Source organism: Sciurus vulgaris (genome assembly GCF_902686455.1).
Source record: "Sciurus vulgaris genome assembly, chromosome: 4".
Taxonomy (NCBI): Eukaryota; Metazoa; Chordata; class Mammalia; order Rodentia; family Sciuridae; genus Sciurus; species Sciurus vulgaris.
Window position 1 is genome coordinate 55,656,706 of NC_136464.1, and position 21,988 is coordinate 55,678,693.

General features: G+C 58.0%; 1 protein-coding gene across 1 annotated transcript in view; it reads right to left on the reverse strand.

The window, feature by feature from the left end:
- The window catches only part of CDH23 (cadherin related 23), a 391,248-nt gene that overhangs the window by 162,517 nt on the left and 206,743 nt on the right, over window positions 1-21,988 (reverse strand). Inside the window, exons 10-11 of the mRNA XM_079137029.1 lie at window positions 20,853-20,965; window positions 19,130-19,318 (exon numbers count right to left, since the gene is read on the reverse strand). Of these exons, the coding sequence (XP_078993155.1) occupies window positions 19,130-19,318; window positions 20,853-20,965 (302 nt within the window). The remainder of the gene's footprint in view (window positions 1-19,129; window positions 19,319-20,852; window positions 20,966-21,988) is intronic.

The window sequence follows — 21,988 nt, forward strand, 5'->3', positions numbered from 1 at the left end:
TCCAGGCTGCACCCTGGGCCGAGGAAACCAGGCTGAGGAGAGGCGGACACCAGGCCCAAGGGTTCTGCCCCAGGTTCTGTTCGGGTTGTTCACTTGACCTGCATTGGAGGACAGGAGCTATGGGGCAGGGGGGTGTCCTCCGGGGGTGGTACTGGAACCCGGGGCAACAGGGCCGCTGGGAGTTAGTTAGAAATGCAGATTTAGGGGCCCAACCCAGGTCTACTCAAACTCTGGGCAGGCTCTGTTGAGAGGAGCCTCCAGGAGCCCTCATGAGTGACAGCCCCTGGGGTTGAGGGGTACCAGGAAGAATCGCTGAAGAGACTCCACCTGCAAGATGTGGTCCTAGAATCACATGGAGGCGGGGCTGTCTGATCATTGAGGTCGCCGAAGAGTCGCCTGGTGGGTGCAGTGGGCTCAGGGCAGGCCCAGGTTAAGTCCCTGGTGTAAGTATTTGGCGAGGCAGGGTCCCCCCAGGGGACGAGCCCCCGGCGGCTTCGTGGCCCCCTTAGGAGAGCTCTGGGGTCTGGTGAGCTAGGCCTGCTCCTTTCTCCCTGATCTGCTCCAGGGGCTAGAATTTCACTTAGGCCTGACACAGCAGTTGTCCGAACCCTGTGTGCTGCTGTCCGGAGATCCCAGGGTCACCTTCTGACCAGTCCCCTTAAATGCTTAGCCTGCCCTTTCTAGAACCTGCTCAGTGGGCGATTTCCTGCTTGGACTTCACTTATGACTGCCAGCCCCTGGGACAGGGGTGAGAGAGAGAAAAAGAGAGAAAGAGAGAGAGAGACACAGAGAGAGAGAGACACCATGGGCTGAGTTGGTGCACACCCCCTATAACCGAGCCCTGGGCTGGGAAACATCACAATAGCTTCCATTTGTCACCCTCACTCTGCTCCACACACCACCAGAATCTTCACCTGGCCTGGTGGCCCCCCCTTTTATGGAGAAGGAACTGAGGCCAGAGAGGGTAACTGTTTGAGTCATAGGGCTGCTAAGGGGGGATCTGACTCAATCCTTCCGTTCCAGCCTCCGGCTGAGTCTGAGCTCTTCATCACCAGCCCTTTGGACCTTCTTGGGAAGAGCACCACTGTCCCCTCCCCCATGCCAAGCACGGGTGCAGAAGGCCCAGGGGTAGGGGCAAGCTCCCAGCCAAGGCCAGGGAGCTGAGGCCAAACTGGCCGCAGAGGGTGCACCTTGCTCCTCCGCCACGGGCTGGGCCTCCTCCACGCCCTCCTCCCACCGGGTGGGGGGGTGCCATCGTGGGGTGGGACGCAGGAGGTGCTCTTGGAGCTGTTGAGGGGCAATTTTGTTGGAAAGGGAGATAAAGAGGACATCAAAAGGAGCCCCAGTATGTGTGGAGAGGAGCCGGTGGATTAAATTCTCCTCCAGCTGGGAGAGGTGATGAGAAGGCTGATTGGCGGCCGCCGCGGGTCCCCCAGCCGAGCTGCAGCAGGCTGGGGAGAGGCTGCCCGCCGGGAGGCCTCGCCGAGGCTCAGCTTTATTTATTTATTGGGCGGGGGGGGGGAGGGGGGGAGCGCACGTGAAATCACTGCCCGCAGCCCCGCCCCACCGCTCCTGGTGACTGCAGCCCTCCCGCCCCCCGCGGAGGGCACTGCCTTATCAGCCGCCTGCCAGAAGGGGCCGGCTCCCCCAGCTCCCCAGCCCGCCCCGCGCCCCTGGAGGCGGAGGGCGGCCTTGGCCTTGGCGGTCAGAGCAGACACTGCCCCTACCAGAACGTTCCTTCCTGCCCGGCACCTCGGGACTCCCAGAGCCAGCGGACCGATCCCAGGCCATCCCAACAGGCCCAGCAGGCTCCATGATTTCAGCGTTTCTTTGGTGCAGGGATGGAACTAGGGTGTGGAGAATGGAACGTGTGACACACACGCACACACTGGGCCCATTTTCCAGCTCTTTATAGGCAGCTTGTCACGTGCTGGGCACTCCACAAACCTGAGCTTGCTGAGTGCTCATGGCAGCCTGGGACGAGGAGTAGTCCCCTGGCCTAGCCACTGGCACACACAGCCTTTCCTGGTCCTGGAGGTGGATGCCAGTTGGCCCTCACTTGTGGGTGGGTGGGGCTTCCCAGCTTGGCACCTGAGGTTCTGAGCCCCTGTGTTTCTCTATGCAGACAACCTGGTCCCCCAAAGGGAGGAAGGACTGACTTGTGCTCTAGACTCCCTCCTGGACAGTCCTGGACTAGGCCTGCTCTTGCCTGCCTCTTCCCTTCCCCAGGCACTACCCTGCTGTTGTGACACCAGTTGGCCCTGCTCTCTGCTGCCAGTTAGTGTGGGACCTGGGCCAGTGACCAACTCAGTGCTGATGCAGGAAAGAGCAAGATTCCAAGCGGGGGAACGGGCACCTTCCCTTCCCAGCGTGTGACCCTGAGCAACTCACTGCTGCACCTAGAACCTCAGTTTCTTCATCTGTGAAGTGGGGAGAGTGAAGGCCCTTCCAGGATGAAGCAAGCAGTACTGCCTTTGTTCCAGCATGTTCTGTGAAGGTGTGAAGTGTGGCCTTTGCCTAAGAAAGGAGAGTCCCTGAGGGAGGGACTTGTGTGTGCTCTCCTTTGCACCGTCACCCCACCTAGGGAACAGGGCAACCCTGGGGGCCTTTATTCCTCTCAACAGGAGAGCCAGGACCAGGGTTATTTGAACGCAGGGTGGACTGGGGAAGGTGAGGCCAGGCTGTCTTTGTGTTGGGGTGGTGGGGCGGGGGCGTGTGAGTGAGATGGAGAATGGCAGGGCTCATGAGGCCCCCCGGGTGAGCCGAGCAGGGCCTGGGGCCGGGGAGCTGGGGTGCGGAGACGGGCCTCCAGAATCAGCGCTCCCTTCACAGAAACACCGTCCGGAACTCAAGTCTGCCAGGGAGGAGGCCCTGTGACCAAGATGCCAGGGTGTGAGACTTCAGTGGTGGTTACAAGGCAAACCTTGGAGTCAGACCCGAGTCCAGACTCCTTCAGTTTTGTGATTTTGCACACGATTTTACCTCCTTGAGCCTCAAGTTCCTCATCTGCAAAATGGGAAGAAAGAAGCCTGCCTAATGGGCTATTGTGGGTGAACTTCAAAATCTTGGTCAAGTGTAAGCGCTCCGGGCTGGGTGGCACATGCCTGTAATCCCAGCAGCGCCAGAGGCTGAGGCAGGAGGATCGCAAGTTCAAAGTCAGCCTCAGAAACTTAGTGAAGCTCTAAGCAACTCAGTGAGACCCTGTCTTAAAATAAAATATAAAAAAGGGCTGGGGGTGTGGCTCAGTGGTTACGCACCCCTGGGCTTAATGCCCAGTATCAAAAAAAAAAAAAGTAAACTCTTACCATAAAGGAGTCCTCATTATTGTTGTGGGAGGAAATACCTGGGGAGATGCTGCTTTCTAGACCTTGGCCAGGAATGAGGAGGGCAGGTGGAGAAGGGCAGAGGCTTCCTTGTGTCCAGGGGCAGAGGGACCTGCCACCCATCCCGGTGGGGCTGCAGGCCTCCTTCCCTCCCTCCTGCGGTGCTTTCCTGGTCTGATCCATGCTATTGAGCGGTGGAAAATCAAAGTCCACTGAAGATGTATTCTTTATCCTTCCACTTAATTAACCCCAATCAGACACAGAGTGGACCTCGGCAGGTGGCCCTTTTCAACCCCTTTCTCTCCCTCCTGAGGCACCAGTAGGGGGCGCCAGGTTATCGGCTCCTGCCAGCCTCTGTGGGGCAGCTGCCCCCTGTGCACTGTGCCCCGAGGCTGCCTGCTTCAATGTCAGAGGCCAGAGGGCAACGGAAGGAGCCTTGTGGAGGTCGCTGTCTGTGCCCCAAGTTCACTGAGGGACCCAGTGAAGCCTAGGCCACGTGGTTGGTAGCGGCGGGGGTGGGGTGGGGAGACCTGTTGTCTTTCTCTTCTGCATTCCAGCGTTCTGGCCACCAGTGGCTCAGAGGCTCCCGATTCTCCACCCTGGATCCGGGCAGAGGGTCAGGCCTGCAGGAGAGGGAGGAAGCTGCCCTTGCTTTGGGAATCGTCCCACTGACCCCTCTGTGGTCATCCCACAAACTCACGGATTGAAATCCTAATCCCCGAGAAGGTGGGTCTTTGGGAGGTGATCAGGTGAAGGCAGAGTCCTCATGAATGGGATTAGGCCCTCAGAGAGACCCCAGAGTGACCTGTGGGGACACACAGTGAGGACGGCCATCTGGGAACCAGGAAGCCAGTTCACCAGGCACCGAATCTGTGAGCACGTTCATCTCTGTCTTCCCAAATTCCAGAAATAAGTTTCTGATGTTTAAAAGTCACCCAGTCTACGACGGTTCGTTTGAGCAGGTCCCAAGGGACCAGGGCACCCTCCCCTCGTTCCTTCTCCTTCCACGGCTCCTCTCCTTCCTCTTCTGCTGTTCTCTTCTGTATTTCTCCCTCTCTGCCTCCCTTCTCCCCCTTCCTCCCCTCCGGCCCCCACCCCAGCTTCCCAGGTTATCTATGGAATTCCACACACACCTGCACCGCCAGGATCAATCCCAGGCTGCCCTGCCTTCAGCTTATCTCTGCTCCAAATGATTGATTTTCCCTCTTTAAGAGTAATTTGCTGCTGAATTCCATGTATTGCAAAACCCCCTGTGAAATCTAATTCAATCCGATTGGCAGCTGGCACTTTGGAGGAAGAATACTAGAGAGCCATCATTTCATCACCGACGTGTGCATCACCCGTGCGTGTGCAGAAGAGGAGCGAGCGGGCAAGTGCTCCTCACCTGCGTGGCGCACCTTCCCTCCCTTCTTCCCCCGGAGGCCCTGAAGCCAGCCACCCCCGGCTCTTCTGGGAAATGAATTATGATGTGCACGGCGTGTTTGCATTAAGGCAAGCGAGGGACAAGTGTTTTTGAATTTGGTCTTCCCTCATTTGCAGTCCTTCGCCCCAGTGCACGGTGGGAATCTCACACTTCCAAATCCCAGCTACTCTTAACACCTTGTCTGTCTCCTTGTGTCCCCTCCTCCCTGCCCTCCTATTCCTGGGCAGTCCCGATTCCAGGGACCCAGCAAAGCCCACATCACACGGGGAGGGGTTCAGCCCTGCTGGCTTTCTCTTCTGCATTCCAGGGTCATCTGCTTCAGAGCCTCTGCCTCTCCACCCTGGCCTAGGTCACTTCTTGGGCTTGAATCAGAGATGATGACGCACTGCCTCTCAGTGTCCAGCTGTCCTGGTTTGCCTGGAACTGAGGGGGATCCTAAGATGTGGACCTTAAAGTGCTAAAACCTAGGTAGTCACAGGAAATCAGGATTAGAGGTCCCTGGCTCTACGGGGCCCCGCGGGGACAGCCAGTCCAACTGCCCAGGTATGCAGGGTGTGCTGGCGGGATCCGTGCTTGGTGTGGGAAGCAAGGGGCTCTGAGTACCCCTGTTTCCCATGGGTGAGCTCCCCACAGGCTGCTCTGACCCCCACAGGACACGCACATAAAGTGCTGGTCCTCTGCCAGTGAGGGTGGGCACACGGCCCCTGCTGCGCCCTGCCCAGCCCCGCTGGGAGGCCGTCCCTCCTGCTGGCCTTAGGTCCTACCTGTGCTCTGCAGGATGCGGTGAAGTTTACTGTCTCCGTTTCCAGAGTGGAGACTAGCCCTCTGGCCCATTTCTATGCCCCGAGCAAATAGTCATTTCTGGTGAGATTCTAATCTCCAGGCTACCCTGGACTTCTAGGGATCAAAGCCTTCAGCCCAAGGGTTCGTAGTGGAGCACAGTGGCCTCAGGGGGACCAGCTGGGGAGGAAACTCTCCTTGGGCATGGTCAAAAGATGTGCACCCTGTGGAAGACCCAGGGGCCCCAGGGACCTCCTAGCCCCAGATAAGGAGCTGCCGCTGCCTTGGGCTCCTGGGCTGGTTATTCATGTGCGAAGGACAGAGGAAGCCCGGTAGGATTTATGAGTCCCCAGATCTTAAGTGGATGACACCAGGCTGGACCTTCACCCTCATGATCTCTAGGAAGTGAGCCGTGTCCCTTTCCTCCCTCTCTCTCCTCAGAGGATCCTGCTTGGAAGGTTCCGGCACTGTGTGGAACTTTCAGCAGTTCCTTCCCTGTGGCTGTCTTGTAACCCTGGGCTGGCCTCCCAGCACGGGTGGCCACGTTTCAGAATCTGCCAACCTGCACCCCCCATTCCTCCCCCACCTCAGCCCCTTCCCCTGCCACCCTGAATGACAAACTCTGCACCTGAGTTTAGGCTGTGGTTTTGTTGGGGGACTAATGGGGTAAGTGTTCTCAGAGATGCAGAGACCCCAATGCAGGGGAAAGACACGCATCCTGATCTGCCCCAGGCCTGGAACTGTCCGGCACCCCACCAGCCCTTCTGGAGGACTGTGTGACCAGCGGGGCAGGGCTGCAGCAGTTGCCAAGGCTAAGCGTCCAACCCTCCGCTCTCTAGCCAGGGTCTCCGCAGAGCAGGGAGGGGCAGGGTGCCCGGCCGGGAGCTGGCTCTCACCTGGAAGGCTCCGCCTGCCTCCACCGACCCTGAGGAAGCTATTTCCCTGTTCCACAGAGAGAAAAATGTACCGCAAGACAACATCTCTGGAAAACAGGAGGGGACACTGCCAGGGGCTAACCACACCAGTGTCCCCACTACTGTCCTCCAATCGTGAGACCATCGTCCTAAGAAGGGTGTGCAGGGCCAGAAGGGAGACAGCCCTGGAGCTGACCTGCTTTGGGACCTTAGCAAACTGTCCTCTCGAGGTCGCTGTTCAAAATGGGGATCCCAGTGCCAGGGGCGGCTGTGACCCTTGTGTCCTGAGATCCAAGGGCGAGTGGGGATGGCACACCCGCTTCCTAGCCCTCTGCCAGGGAGAGCTGCCCGCTTCCCACCACCAATGGCTCCACAGTTGTCCTAAGGAAGGGGCTCTGCGCTGGGACAGGGTGCAGGCTCCAGGTGAAGGACACAGCCCTGTGGGCGTGGACCTTCCTGCCGGGACCTCTTACTGGACACCTTTGGAGGTGTCTGTGTGGGCCACACAGCGGCTGTGGTGTGCCAATCAAATCAGAAGATGGGACGGAGACCCAGAGGAGGGGAGTGGAGGCAGGACACAGGGAGGATGGAGGCGAGCAGGTGAGGACCTGTGGGGGCACAGGCGGGGCCAAGGAGGCCTGGCCCCTGCCCATCAGGATGGTGCAGGTGGAAGCAGCTTTCTCCCTTCTGCTAGCCCCTCCCCACCTGCCCTTTAAACTTCTGTCACTTTGGTGGCTAGAACTCCAAACCCCGGCCTCATCCTAACCCCCGCCTTTTCCACAGACCCCACAGCCAGGCCTGCAGGACTTGGGACCAGCCCCTACCCACCTGGGCTCCCCACCATCACCCTCAGTCCCTATCCCCATCCTCCATGTGTTCAGACTAATCAACCTAAAACACAGCTCTGAGGCTATCACTCACACTCAAGAACCATTAATGGCTCCCAGAGGCCTCCTGAATTAGGTTCAAACTCCTAGTGGTATTCAAGGCCAACCAGGCTACCTTTCTGTCTACCTAAGAGGGTACCTGTGACGTGCTTGACAACTTATGACGTGACAAGGAACATGGAGCTATCAAGTCTAGCAGCCCACCACGAGTGCCGTTGGTGTGACTACCTCTCATTTCATCTTCAATACTTCATAATTTACTTTTTAAGCCAACAACCCATAAAATTGACATTTTGGTATACAGTTCTATGATTTTCTTTTTTCTTTTGGTACTGGGGATTGAAGTCAGGAGCACACAACTACTGAGCCACATCCCAGGCCCTTCATAATATTTTATTTAGAGACAGGGTCTCACTGAGTTGCTTAGGGCCTTGCTAAGTTGCTGAGGCTGGCTTTGAACTTGAGATCCTCCTGCCTCAACCTCCCAAGACGCTGGGATTACAGGCGTGCACCACCGCACCCGGCTCAGTTCTATGAATTTTAACACATGAACAGATTCTTGTTACCCACCTCCCCCACGACCAGGACACAAATCAGTTTACCATCCCCCAAAATGTCCTCTGTCCCTTTGCAGTCACCCTCCCCATCACCCTAACCCTTGACATCATGGATCTGTTCTCTGCTCCTAAGCTTTGTGAGAATGTTCTAGAGTCATGTGGCAGTAGCATTTGAGACTGGTTTCTTTCACTCCGCAGAATGCCTTTGAGATCCATGGGGTCCTCACTCCACCCTAGGGGTCTGCGTCTTTAAGAATGGTCCCACCTCCAGCCATGCCCTGTGCCAGAGGCGGCTCTGGGGGTGAGCAGGGGAGAAGGACCAAGAGGATTTTCTTTCAAAGCCTGGTGGGCGTGTTCAGTGCAGGTGGGCAGGTGGGACATTCCCTAATGGGGGTGACTAAAACCAATCATTCTGCTTCACCTAGAAAAGTAAACACAGACACATGCTAATTTGGGACTACTGATGGAGGTCAGGCCGCTGACCCCCCCTGCGAGTCCTGCCCCTCTCCCTGCTCACCCACCCCTTCATGCCCCAATCATTCTGACTTTCAGCGCCTCTTGGGTGCTCCGCCTCCCATAGGGCAGCTCTTCCCATCCTCTTCTCCCCTGAGGTGAGACTTCAGAGTGCCCCGGGGCTGCCTAGCTCCCTTCCACACCCCTTCCCAGGCGAGCCCAGCTGGATGGTAGCTTTAAACTCTGTACAGACGCTGGCAGCTCCTATTTCAGCAGCCTGGACCCACACAGAGCCTCCCCTTTGATTTCTAGAGCCCAGGGGAGCCACTAAAGTCATGTCAGTCACTTGACATTGGCCACGGGGAGCATTTATACCACTGAGATCACCAAATGATGCAAGTCAGGGTCCCCGGCCCCAGAGCCCCTTGTTGGACATCTACCAGCCCACCTCGTCTGCCCTGCTGGCGTTTCCATTGGATGTCTAACACGCACTTCAAACAGGACACTGCCAGCTAACCACGCGCTCCATCCCCCTCGCCAACCAAGGCGCGTGCTCAGGCCAAGCGCCCTGCACAGCCACGTCAAATCCCAGCCCCATCAGCCTGGTCCCTTCAGACCCATGCAGCGTGGGGCCACTGCTCACCCCCACAGCACCTCCCTGACCCAAGGACCAACGTGCCTCATCTGAGTCCAGGTTGTCACCTCCTGGCCACGGCCCGTTCGTTCGATTCTAGTCACCCACCCCTAGCAGCAAGAGCACCTTTTTTAAAAAAAACTTAAGTTTCATATAACATGAAAATCATCACCTTAAGCACTTTAAGGTGTGCAAACAGATGGTACCTATATATCCACTGGGCCGTGCCCGCCTTTTTCATGGCTCCCAAAGGAAGCCCCATGTCCATTAAGCGGCCACTGCCTGCACCCCAGGTCCCGGGAACCAGCATTCCACTCCCTGCCCGCCATTTGCCTCTCTGGACACTTTCTACAGATGGAACCACACAGGGCGTGGCCTTTGTGTCACTCTATGACGGCCGGGTGACGTCCTGCTGGGTGGAAGCACCCTGTTCTTTCTGCCCCCCATGATTGATGGACACTTGGGTTGTTTCCAGAGTGTCCTCTTGACACTTCAGTCATATCACTCCGCTTGTTTTTTAGTGGGTAGCAGGGATTGAACTCGGAGGCACTTGCCCACTGAGCCACACCCCAGCCCCATTCTGTATTTTACTTAGAGACAGGGTCTCACTGAGTTGCTTAGCGCCTCACTTTTGCTGAGGCTGGCTTTGAACTCGGGATCCTCCTGCCTCAGCCTCCCAAGCTGCTGGGATCACTGTCGTGCGACATGCAGCACCGTGCCTGGCTCACTCCCTGCTTCTTACGCTCTGCCAGCTGACCCAACCTCAGATCCATGAATGGCTCTTCCCTCCGGGAAGGTCCACAGGGCCTGACCCTCACGACCAGAGGTCCCTCCTCCAATGTCGTGGCGTTGCAGAGGCCTCCCGACGCTGCCCTCAGTCCTCCCTCGCCTCAGCCCAGCCTTCTTTCTCCCCGGGGCAGCCGTCACCACCTGCCCAGATGTGGTCTCCACCACTGGAACACAGGCTGCCCAGGGGCCGGGCTTCCTGGTGATCCGTGGCGGGTGGTACTGGGAAGAGCACCTGGCTCCTAGTAGGTGCTCAGTGAGTAAATGAGGGATGAAGGACTCCCACCTCCTCCCCAATGGCAGAGCCCTGGGCACCTCTCTCCCCTGTCCAGGCCCATGGTGCCCGCCACCCTGTGTGCTCGACCATCTTTTGCTACGCTCTGTGGCCTTCCATAGAGATCTCCCCCTCTGAGCCCAGTTTTGCTCATGTGAAAAGGTTAGGGCTGGTCAGGACCAAGCTGGGGAAGCCACCATGCACTGCACCCTCTCGCTGGGGAAGCAGGCCAATGCCCACCTCGACGTCCAGTCCTCCTTCTGAACGAATTCCTTTTTAACAGCTGGAGGAACCAAGGCCTGCCCTGCGCCTTCCCGGATGAGCCAGGCCTTGCCGCAATGCCACCCCTCTGTCCCCATTCTGTCTCCTCTTTTAGGGGACAGTTGGCAGGAGCCCCAGAAAGTAGAGCTGGTGTGGGCTCTGGGAGCAGGCTCATGCCTTCCTGGTAGCCCAGCGGTACCATGGCTGCCCAGCGGGACCCTGCAGGTCCTCTGACTTGCTGATTAGGGTATTTCAAGGCCTGCGATGGCCATGATGGGGGACCCAAGGCACAAGGCCCATTGAGCTGGGCTTCCTCCACTTCAAGAGTGGGAAGGAGCATCTGGCACAGTCGCAGGGTGGCAAATGGGGCGGGCAGGGGGTGCAGCAGAAGAGATGGCTTTCTAGGGTGAAATGGGCTCATGGTGCCCAAGGCAAGGGCACCAAGGGGGGAGACAGGAGGGGACAAGGCCGAGGTTCGCCAGCTCTGCTCTGATTCCAGAGGGGTCTTCAGGAAGCCCAGCTGCTACTTTTAGGGAACATGACTCCATGGAAAAATGGTCCCCACTACTTCCGACTGCGTCAGTCCTGGTCAGGAGCATGGGTGGGGGTGCCCGGGGAAGGAGACAGCCAGACAGGGGCTGGCAAGGGGCACGGCTCCCAAATCCAACATGAGGGACGGACCCCAGTCATCAGAGGGGACTTGGGACTGGGGTGGGAGGGGGTGAGGGATGGGCGCTGTCACTGTGGGATCCCCTGGTGTCAACAGCACGCTGATGTCATTGACAGGAGACTACAGGAGGTGGCGTCTCAGTTACCCCAGGACACCCCCTGGTCCTAGGGAGGCGGAGGCTGAGCCTGCTGGGAGGATCACACCGTGGACGGAGCTGGGAAAGGAAGGTCCACATATTCCTCCAGGTCCCAGAGGCTCAGTGAAGGCAGCTGGGGGAAAGGAGCGGGGAAGACACCGGAGGGGAGTCCCGCCCCCGCCTCCCACGCAGGACCACCTGCCTTTGAAGGCCACAGGCACCCCCGGGGCCCTAGACCCTAGACACGTGGGCAGAAGCTGTGGGGCAGCAGAGGCCTTGCAGACAGACCCCTGCCCCGGGGATGTCAGCAGGCAGCAGCTCGTCTGCTGGCGTGGACACTGCTGTGGGTGGACGCAGAACCCACGCTGTGACCAGAAGGCCCAGAGCACCTCCTTTCAGAAGTGAGAGCGGCCAGGATGGGCAGCTGGGCCTGGCACGGGTGTGGCGCCCTGACTGCGTCCCTGCACGCCTCGCCGGCGGCTCCCTGGATTGCAGGCCGCGCCCCTGCGTCCTCCCTGCTTTTCTCCACTCACAAAGTCACAGCTGGCGAGAGATGCAGGGTGTTGGGGGCATTCCACCCGCTTCCCTTCTCCCTCCTGGGGGACTGGGTGGGCAGTGGGCAATTTCTAGCAGGATCCCAGTGATCGGCCTAGTGGAGGGGAAAGCAGGTCCTGGCAGTGGGCTGATCACACACCCACAGAAGGCCTAGACAGCTACCCCTGCCCCGCGGAATGTGGCCAGCTGTCCTCACCCTTCCCCACCTCTCTGAACTGCTTCTAGAGGTTGGTTTCTTTTTTTTTCCTTCCTCCCTTCTTTTTTTGGTACCTGGGATTGAACCCAGGGGTGTTCTACCACTGCTCTATGTCCCCATCCCTTTTATATATATATATATATATATATATATATATATATAAATTTTGAGACAGGATCTTGCTAAGTTGCTGAGGCTGCTCTCTAACTTGCGATCCTCCTGCCTCAGCCTTCCTAGCTGCTGGGATTATAGGTGTGTGCCACCAAACCTGGCCTTATAACATTTTTAACTGCATAACAGAAAAGAGACCACAAAGTCAACCAATCATTTAGAAACACAGATATCAAAGTCTTTTAAAAAGCTGTCTTCATCAAGTGTGTGCTTCGGAATGCGTCAAACAACGAGATTCAGCAGCAGGTCGGATCTCTGCTGTAATTTCAAAGCGGTGATGAGTGTAAATGGCATTTTGAGGTTCCTGGGAATGTGATATGAAAATACCTGAGCTTTCTCTAGGGGGCAAAGTCACAGGCACTGCTATCTCATCGGGGTGGCTTGCTCCTAGACCCATGACGTAACTAAAGGGAAGGTTGTCGAGCGTCTCCGGCGTTAGTGGGAATAAAGGTGCAGATTCCTCGGCATCCAGGACCCTGGATGTGTGTGCGGGTGTGTGCGGGTGGGGGGTCAGGGGTCCACCTGCCTCCTGCCAACCCCTGGCTGAAAGGAAGCCTGGCAGCCGCCCCAGGGGGAACCTGCCGCGAGAACAGAACCTCTGCAGGGCCGCACGGGGAGGGCCCCGCCCACAGATGGGAACAAATGTGAAAATAAATTCAAATAAATACAAGGCTGTGGGCCGTGGCTCCCGACAGGCCTGGGACGCACAGGGAATGGAAAATGAGAGTGACGGTAAAAACCAAGACGGAGATTAGCCGGAGAAGAGGCGCGGACTTCCCTCCCCGCCGCCCCGGGACACTGCCTGTGGCCTGTTCCTTTCATTGACTCGGTGGCGCCGTCTCCGTGGGGAGGTGGGTGATTCTGTGTTCGTTTTTCCTATGCCCCTCAAACAAATGAATGGTGTCAGTTGCCTGAAACGCGCTCCTGGCAGATGTATCACCTCTGTGGCGAGGGTCCCTCTCACCTCCCTCCCCCCCCCCCAGCCCTTGTGGTGGGGGAGGGGGTAGGAGGGGGTGGCGGGGGGGGGAGGGGGCACCAAATCTTTGGGTGGTTTTCCAAGTGGGGCCAAAGCCGTGGGACTGGATTCTTAACCCTGTGTTTCCACAGGATCCCGGGCGATGACCTGCCTGGCCCTGGAGGAGGCTGTTCCCGCAGGGCCCAGGCAGAGCCCTGAGTCCCGGCTGGGTGGGCTCGCTCCAGACCGTGCTGTCCCCCACCCCGACTCATCTCAGCAGAGATGCAGAGGTGCAAATCAACACAGTGTGGAAAACTGAGATGGGAGAGAACAGGCCTCTGCCTGCAAATGAGGAGCTCCACAAACAAGAAGCCAGGATTGAGAGTTCAAGGCCAAGTCCTTCCCCCACCGGCTGAATGCCCTTGGGCAGGCCCCTTCACCTCTCTGAAAAAGGCAAATTAAACAGACCTATCTCCCAGCTGGGGACGATAACCCCAGTAGTCCATGTACGAAGAGTGCTTTTTATGGACCAGACCCTCTCTAAACACACGTGTGAACTCTTACCGCCTGACGGCTCCGCCAGGGAGCCATCATCGCTGATAAGCAAGTGGAATCGAGGATAAAAAGTCCCCTAAGGTCATTCAGATCTAAAGTGGCAGAGTGGCTGCTTCGAAGCCCTTATTTTTATTTCTAACCAGCTGCCTCTCTCACCCAGGTGACACCAAATGTATACACGCCCAGGTGGGCATGGAGTGGACGCACCAGGGGCACCTCCCGGTCCTCTGGGACGACGGCGTTGGGGTTTGTAGAGTGTAAAGACCTGTAGTTTCCCAGAGGTGAACACTGGGTAGGGTGGGGACAGGACTCCTGGATCCACACCTCGAGTCCAGCTCAAGCCGGGCTGGGCAGCCTGGGCAGGCCCAGTAGCGGAGTTCAAAACCCTGAGCTGACTTTCAGTCAGCCAGCCTTGCGGCTCCTCAGCTGTTGAATAAGGTCAAGTGTAAATCAGAGAGCCGCTGTCACAAAGGCGCAGGGTCCTCCTGGCCAGGGTTCCAAGTGGCACTTCTAGTGGACGTTGAGAATCTCATTATAAGATGGCTGGTGTCCTCGGGCTTCTCACAAACGTCATCTGAGGAAGATGTTAAACTGCAAGTGATTCACCAGGCGACCCCCAGGAAGCCCCCGCTGGCCGAGCAGGCCAGTGTCCCCCGTGGACCTCCGGCTCTCCCTGCCTCGGGTCCCGACAGTCAGCCAGAGGGCTCCTTAGGAGAGGGTGAGCCAGAACATGTCAGCCAGCTCCTGGGACCCGCAGTAGCTGGAGAAGGCCTCTCCGTGGCTGATGGCCTCCCTCTCCAAGCCCCAGCCAGTCCCACCAGTCTTTGTCTGACTGCTGGAAAAGTGCCAGGCCATGCCCTCCAGGCCTTGCTGGGGAGCACCAGCTCTGCGTGGCCACCTCCGGCCCGCGCACACCCGCTGCTCAGCCGGTGCCTTCCCGGAAGGCGTCCCTGGGCCACTGAGAGGAAACCACCCTTCACTGTGTCCCTGCGGGTCCCTCCTCTGCCTTCCCAACCAGAATGAACGGGAAGCCCCGAGGGAGCAAGTCATATCTTCTGCATCACCTCTTGTGACCCAGCATAGGGCCGTCACTAAGGAGGGGCGCAATTTGGGGCACATAGTAGGTACATTAGTGATTGTTGAGTGAATGAATAATCTCCCCACCTGCCTAGATCCACTACCATCCCGCAGGAAGGTCAGGGTCGCACACACTGATGAGATGGAAAGGCTTTTCTGACATGATCTCAGTTCCCAGGAGCAGCAGAACCGGAGCAGAGGCCTCCCTGGGAGTGGGGTAGGCACCGGCCTCGGCTCTCCACCACCATCCCTCTCCTCTGCAGAAGACGCCCTCAAATGTGGGAGGAAGGTACACTCAGACACTGCTGGGGGGACTGCAGATTGGGGCAGCCACTCTGGAAAGCAGTATGGAGATTCCTCAGAAAAGGTGGAATGGATCCACCATTTGACCCAGTTATCCCACTCCTTGGTTTATACCCAAAGGACTTAAAGTCAGCATACTACAGAGATACAGCCACATCAATGTTCATAGCAGCTCAATTCACAATAGCTAGATTGTGGAACCAACCTAGATGCCCTTCAACAGATGAATGGATAAAGAATTGCAATACACATACACACACACACACACACACACACACACACACACACCATGGAATATTACTCAGCCACAAAGAAGAAATTCTGGCATTTGCCAGTACATGGATGGAAATGGAGAATATCATACCAAGTTTAGTAAGCCAATCCCCCAAAACCAAAGATTGAATGTTCTCGCTGATATGTGGATGCTAACACACAATAAGGAGAGGACAGAAAAATAGAAGCGCATTGGATTAGACAAAGGGGAATGAAGGGAAGGGAGGGGGATGGGAATAGGAAAGAGAGTAGAATGAATGGGACATCACTTTCCCATGTTCACATATGAACACATGACCAGTGAAACTCCATCCAACCACAAGAATGGGAAGTTACACTCTATGTATGTATGATATGTCAAAATACATTCTCCTGTCATGTATGAGTAAAAAGAAAAACCAGTTTTTAAAAATTTCCCAAAGAATGCCCTCAAGAACAGCAGCAAATGTGCTCAGAGAAACTGTGGCCAGAAGCGAGGCAGGAATAGCAGGTCCACGGCTCCCAACGCCCGAGAAGAAAGGTAAAGGCCTTCTCCCGAAGGAGGGAAGGCGCTGTCCTTCCGGGTCCCTGGGTGGGCGGGGGTCCCTGGGTGGGCGGGAGTTCCCCTGCACAATGCACCCACGACTTACAAACAAAGCCCCTGGCTGCTACTGGTGGAGCCCCCAGAGGGCGGGTCTCCGCACGCCCCGCCTCCTTCCCACCCCTCCTGTCTCTGGGTGCAAACCAGAGGATCCCCTGGTGGTCTTAAAACAGCTGAGCAGGAAATCCCAGCCACCCGAGGCCCAGGAGCCCGGCCTCCTGTGCAGTTGGGGAAGCAGGAGACCTGAGGCCATTCGGCTCCCAGGCATGGCGGGAGGTGGCCAGGCAGGGGTGAGACAGGGTGGGGACCCTAGTGGGTGAAGGTGCTGCCTACGGACGGTTCCTCCGGGACGCGGAGGGAGACAGACGCAGGGGCCGCAGCCTTTAATTTGACACTCCCAGGCCAGGCGAGCTGGGACCCAGGCTGACTTGGGGCCTGTGCCTGCCGGGATTTTTTCCTATTTGCATCACAACCATCTATTTGCATCTCAACTGTCACTCGATACAAATGGCTTCGGCCCACCCCCTCCCTTTCTTCCCTGGCTTCTCTGAGTTTTCTACAGCCTGGCTAAAGGGAAGAAATGACTCAGAGGCACTCACAATGTGATGCAGTCCTTGGGAGATAGAAAGGGCCTTTTGGAGCACCTTTGCTGCCGCTCACGGTCTGGCGGGGCCTGAGATTCAGAGACTTCGTGGAATCTTGGATCTGGGGGGCACTGCAAGCATCATCTAGTTTTGGGGTGTTAGATGAGCACCCTAATTAGGAAAGACTGCCACAAAGTTCTGACCGAGAGGTTAAACTGCTTCCTCCTTCCTTTTCTGTTTTGGTCAGCACGCTGGACTGTCCATAGTGGACTTTTAAGGTCATCCGTCCAGAAGACGTCTTGGGCCACCCTGTTAGCTACCCTTAGCTTCAAAGGCACCGCCACTCAACAGCGTGCCGATGCTGAGCGTGGGATGGCTCTGAGGTTCCAGGCGGAGTGTGAGGCCTGGGTTACCAGCCGAGCAAATCCAGACAAGGCCCCACCGCCTGCGGTCCTGCTGCGCAGCAGGAGACAGGTAGGGATGAGACCCGCACACTCAGAATTATAGTCACAGTCACGGGGACAGCCAGAGACAGCCCCCGGTTCTGAGGAGCCTGGGACACAGGGATCTGGCCTCTCCTCTGCTCCCTTCCCTCCTCACATTTGCTCGGTGACCATGTTTTTCTGCCACACCAAGTAAATCCAGAGTCACCTTCAGCCCCGACGCAAATCCCAACAGACATTCCACCCTTAGGAAGGAGCAGGACGCGACAATTTCTCAAAGATCTTTTCCAACATCTGCCTGGGCCCTCAGAGGTTCTGTTTTTTTCCCCAGACTCTGGACACTGGGCAATGCCCAAGTGCCTCGGCCTGCACCTTCTGTCCCTCGGCCATGCTGCTGAGCCCGCCTGGCTTGGCCCTCAGACACCGTGGCGAGACATCTGGAATCTGGCCTCGGGGCTATTCCCTGGCCAGTTCGGAATCCCTCGAGTTCTGGAGATGGCAGGAGAGATGGACGATGCCAAGGGGCGTGCTGGACTGAGCCAGTGACCCACGCCCTGCTGAGGAAGGAGCCCAGGCGGGGAGCTGTGGTTTGGGGGCAGCTCTGCTTAGAGACGGGGGTGGGGGTGGGGGGGATGGCCCAGGTGACCTTAGGGCCTGGGTGCTGCCTCTCCTCCTTCCTAGCCCTCCTCTCTGCACGTCCCCGTGTCCTGGAGAAGTGGGTCCCTGGAGGGACACAGGCCACCTCCCTGGGAAAAGCAGCAATGGAGCACACACAGGGGGTGTCTGTGTTGGTCCCCGCAGTCCCTGAGGGCATGGCGAGCGTGTGCCCGGCTGGGCAGGGCCGTCCCGGGGCAGGCTAGGCCAGACTGCCCTCAGCACTCTTGCAGACAGAGCCCCCGGGAGCCTGAGCCAGTGAGGCCTGCGGTTGTTGGGGACACTCTCTGGACCTGCTGGGGGTTGGGGAGCTGCAGCTCTGGGGACGGTGACAGTGGGTGGGGTCTCTGTTGGCAGGTCCTATGCTAAGCCCTGCCCACCTTTCTGTCTCCTCTCTGCCTCCTTGGTGGCAGAGACAAGATGTAGTCACCTCCCCACATCCCGGCCTCCGGTAGTGAGGCAGGGACACACAGCCAGCTCCGGCCACTGGGTAGAAGTCGGGGCCACTCTGGGATGAAGCAGGGCAGAGCCGGTGCCAAGCCTCTGCCACCCCACTGCACCCCAGCACACGGCAGCACCGTGGAACCCGCAGGCGGCACACGAGTGACCCTGGAGCTGCCTCTCTGCAGGCAGAGCCGGCGAGGAGTCCGCCGAGGCATGAGCGTGGGCGCTGGGGCTAGCCTGTGACCGCAGTGTGACTGTGTGCGCATGAGTGGACCAGGGCCCAGCCGGGCCAGCGAATGGCAGGTCTGGACCAAACAGAGGCTGTGTGCTGCCAGGGCTTCCCTGCCTGCCCCTGGGTTCCCGCCCAGGCCGAGTCAGAGCCCCTGGCCGGGCTCCTCACACCCGCCCACCTCCCCGCGCAAGCCCTGTGGTGTCCACGGGTCGGGGCCACTACCTATTCCCGTGCGAGTCCTGCCTGCAGGTTTCCACCCAGGGCCCGTGTGTGGGCCACCCACCAGTGCTCAGCCCTGGGCCCCTCTCCCCAAAACACCTGCTGATCCTCCCGACCTCATGGCTTCAGGACCAGGGACCCCGTGCTGGACCAGCGTTGCTCCTCCCTCGGGCATCGTGATACTCTGCAAGGAAGGATGCGCTTTCCCTGGGTTCTCCTCCAGAGCAGTCTCTGTTCTTAACATTTTTACTCTCCTGGTATGGCGGATTGGACCCGGGCGCTCAACTCTCCTGGTATGGCGGATTGGACCCGGGGCACTCAACCACTAAGCCACATCCCCAGCCCTTTTTTCCTTTTTTATTTTGAGATGGGGTCTTGTGAAGTTGCTTAGGGCCTCACTAAGTGGCTGAGGCTGACCTCCGGCTTGCAATCCTCCTGCCTCAGCCTCCTGAGTCACTGGGATTACAATCATGAGCCACCACACCCAGCTTAAAATTGCAATTTTTAGTCCAGTGACTGTGTATATAACTTCTAAATAAAATGCCACATATTGGAAGCATGTGCTTGAACGACTTTACAGGGTGGAGATGGTGCGTGTAACAGTTTAGAGACCACCAGTTTTCGCAGCCTGGTTATCCTTGAACCACAGCCGGGGAGGGGGTGCAGAAGGGTTTGTTTCTATCTCCAAACCGAGGGCCTGGAAGCCCAGAGAGACCCGGCATTCCTCCCGAGATGGCACAGCCCCGGCAGGGCCGTGGCTCTGGATGGGCCCTGGGTCCCAGGGACTCACCTCGTCCTTGTCCACGACCTGGATGAAGAGCGGGAGGGCAAAGCCGACCTGAGCCAGCTCGGTGATGGCCACGCTGTATTCGGAGCTGTTGAACTCGGGGGCGTTGTCATTGATGTCGATGACCAGGACGTTGAAGGTCGTGGTGACCGTGGCATCAGACGGGGTGCGGTCGTCATTCAGCTCTGTGCCCTGCAGGCAGAGACGAACCACGGGGGTCAAGAGGGCCAGGATCACAATCATAGCTATTGTCTACCAAAGACCTTCTCAAGATTCCACGCTGCTTTAACACGGATTATCTCACGGAATCCTTACTACAGCCCCAGGAAGAAAATCCTATCTTGAGCATCCCCATGTTACTGAGAAGGAAACTGAGGCTCAGAGAGCTTAAGTAACTTGCCCAAGGATGCACAGCTTTGCAATTCAAACTCAGGCAACAGGATTCTCGGAGATGAGATGCACAGGAAGGAAAAGACAGATTTGGAGGTTCTTCAAGGGCTGAATGGAGAGTCTATCCAATTTGGCAGATTATAAAACTGAGGCCAAGAATTTCTGTGCCAGTGGCTGATGGAGATGTAACTGAGCATCGGCTGTAGACTGAAGGCTGCTAGGTTCAGGATGAGGGTTGGACTCAGAAATAGATGGCCTGATTCAAACCTTGGGGTGCCTTGCCACTGGACCAGAGTTCCAGGCCACCAAATGCCCGTTCCTGATTCTGACCCCAAACTTCAGAAGCGGAATCTCTGGGAGAGACCTGGGCAGAGTCATCTCCCACAGCTCCCGAGCGGGTTTGGCTGTACTGCCAGGTTGGGGAGCCCCCTCCCCCCCATTTTACAAAAGATGGAAAGACACTGCAGGGTTCCACAGCGAGCTGGAGGCAGGGCAGAGGCGAGGGGGCCACTCTCTTCCTTTGGAGCTGACTCCTAGGCTCGGCTGGTGAGGTGCAGGGCAGGTGGGAGGCTGGCAGGGGCCCAGGGCCGTAGGCATGCCCCACCCTGCCAACTCACACCTGCACACAGGACAGGAGAGCAAGGAGCCCTGGGCGGCCAGGGCGGGTGGACTGGCATGGCCGCAGGCCCTGCCAAGGTCAAGGGAGAGTGCAGGTCCAGTGGCTGCCCCGTCCTCCCACATGGAGGGGAAGCCTCTGTCCCCGGACCCCTGGCCTCAGTCTTTGGACCACCCCTCCTATTAACTGATGGTCGGGGCTGGGGTGTCCCCTGTGGCCCAGGCAGGACCCATACCCTAAATGGGCTTCCTAGGGAATGGCTCAGCTGGCCACGCGTGGCAGGTGACTGGGTGTGGGGGGCTGGGGGTGTAGCTCCACTACATTTTCCGGGGCAGAGACCCCAGCTGCTTCTGTCCCCTCCCTGATGTGCTGCATTTTCTAAACCAGGAAAGTGTGAAACTCACAAAATAGGACAAAACCCCAGAAAGGGGCAAACTCGAGAATTCTGGGTATCTGCAACCGAGACCTTGAAACCTGGGGACAGGGCTGAGCACCAAGGGATGAGCACCTGGAAGCGCCCTTGTCGCTAAGGTGGGGATCGAACTCCAGGCCCGTGCGGGCGTCGACGGTGAGTGTGGAGTACCCAGTGGACCTGCCCCGGGGTCAGTGCCGGGCAGAGGGCAGGAGCGTTGAACTTCCGGGGCCTCCACCCGGGCCGGCGCCCTGGGCTCAGCTGGAGGCTGGCCTCCACCTGTGCAGGTCCTACCACCTGGGCCTCACCTTCACGGTCAGAATGAAGCCGTGGCTGTACAGGGGGTTCTCCCGGTCCAGCAGGCCGTTCAAGGTCAGCGCCCCGCTGATGTAGTCCAGGGCAAAGATGCTGTTGGTGTTCCCTGCAAGAGAGCAGCGCTGGCTGTGACCGGGCCCGGGGCGGGCGGCGCGGTGCTGGGGCCAAGCTTCCCGTCCCCGTGGCAGGACCCACGCACGAGCCATCATGGATGCTGCTTCTGAGGAGACAGAGAAGCCCTGGACAGCAGGAGTCCCCGCCCTAGCAGCAGACGGCATCGACCGGCACAGCGGGAACGCCCTGCCTCTCCGGGCTCCTTCCTGTCCCCTGACTGAGGCAAGGAGAGGGTCTGGGTTTGATGCCAGTGTGTCTTCAACACCTAACGCTGTTTCCCTTCCCAAGAAAGAGTGAGCAGGCTCTGGGCTCAGAGCTTCCTGAAGGGAGCAAGATCCGCAGGGACTCGGTGGCCTCGTTCCTTTCCTTGTTCCTGGTTCCGTCCATTTCATTCCAGTCCAATTTATGGCAATGATACTATGTGCTTTTATTTTGGAGGGGGGTATTGGGGATCGAACTCAGGGACTCTTAACCACTGAGCCACCTCCCCAGCCCTATTTTATATTTATTTAGAGACAGGGTCTCACCAGTTGCCTAGCGCCTCGCTGCTGCTGAGGCTGGCTTTGAACTCACGATCCTCCTGCCTGCTGCCTCCCGAGCCGCGGGTTACAGGTGTGCGCCACCGCGCCTGGCTCACCGTCCTGTCTTGACCTCAGCCTCCAGTCCTCCCAGGCTAGTGCCAGCCTCTCCTGCTCCTCCAGGAAGGCCACCCTCACTTCCCCAGCTGACCCCTCCTGGCCCCAGGAGTAGCCAGGGCTCAGAAGTGACAACTCCCAGTCACTTCCCGTATGTCAATCTCATTTTCCCGCCTGGCCTAGAAGCTCCCCCAAGATGGGGGCTTTTCACAGCGGTCCCTAAGGCACCTGCCAATGCATGGCACACGTGCTGCTGACGGAGCTACTCCCAGCCACCGGGCCAGCCCGGGCCTTATTACACGCATCCTATCAGGCTCTGAGTCCACCTGGGGAAAAGCCCAATTCCATTCTTTCTTCTTCACTGACCAGTTTGCTGGATC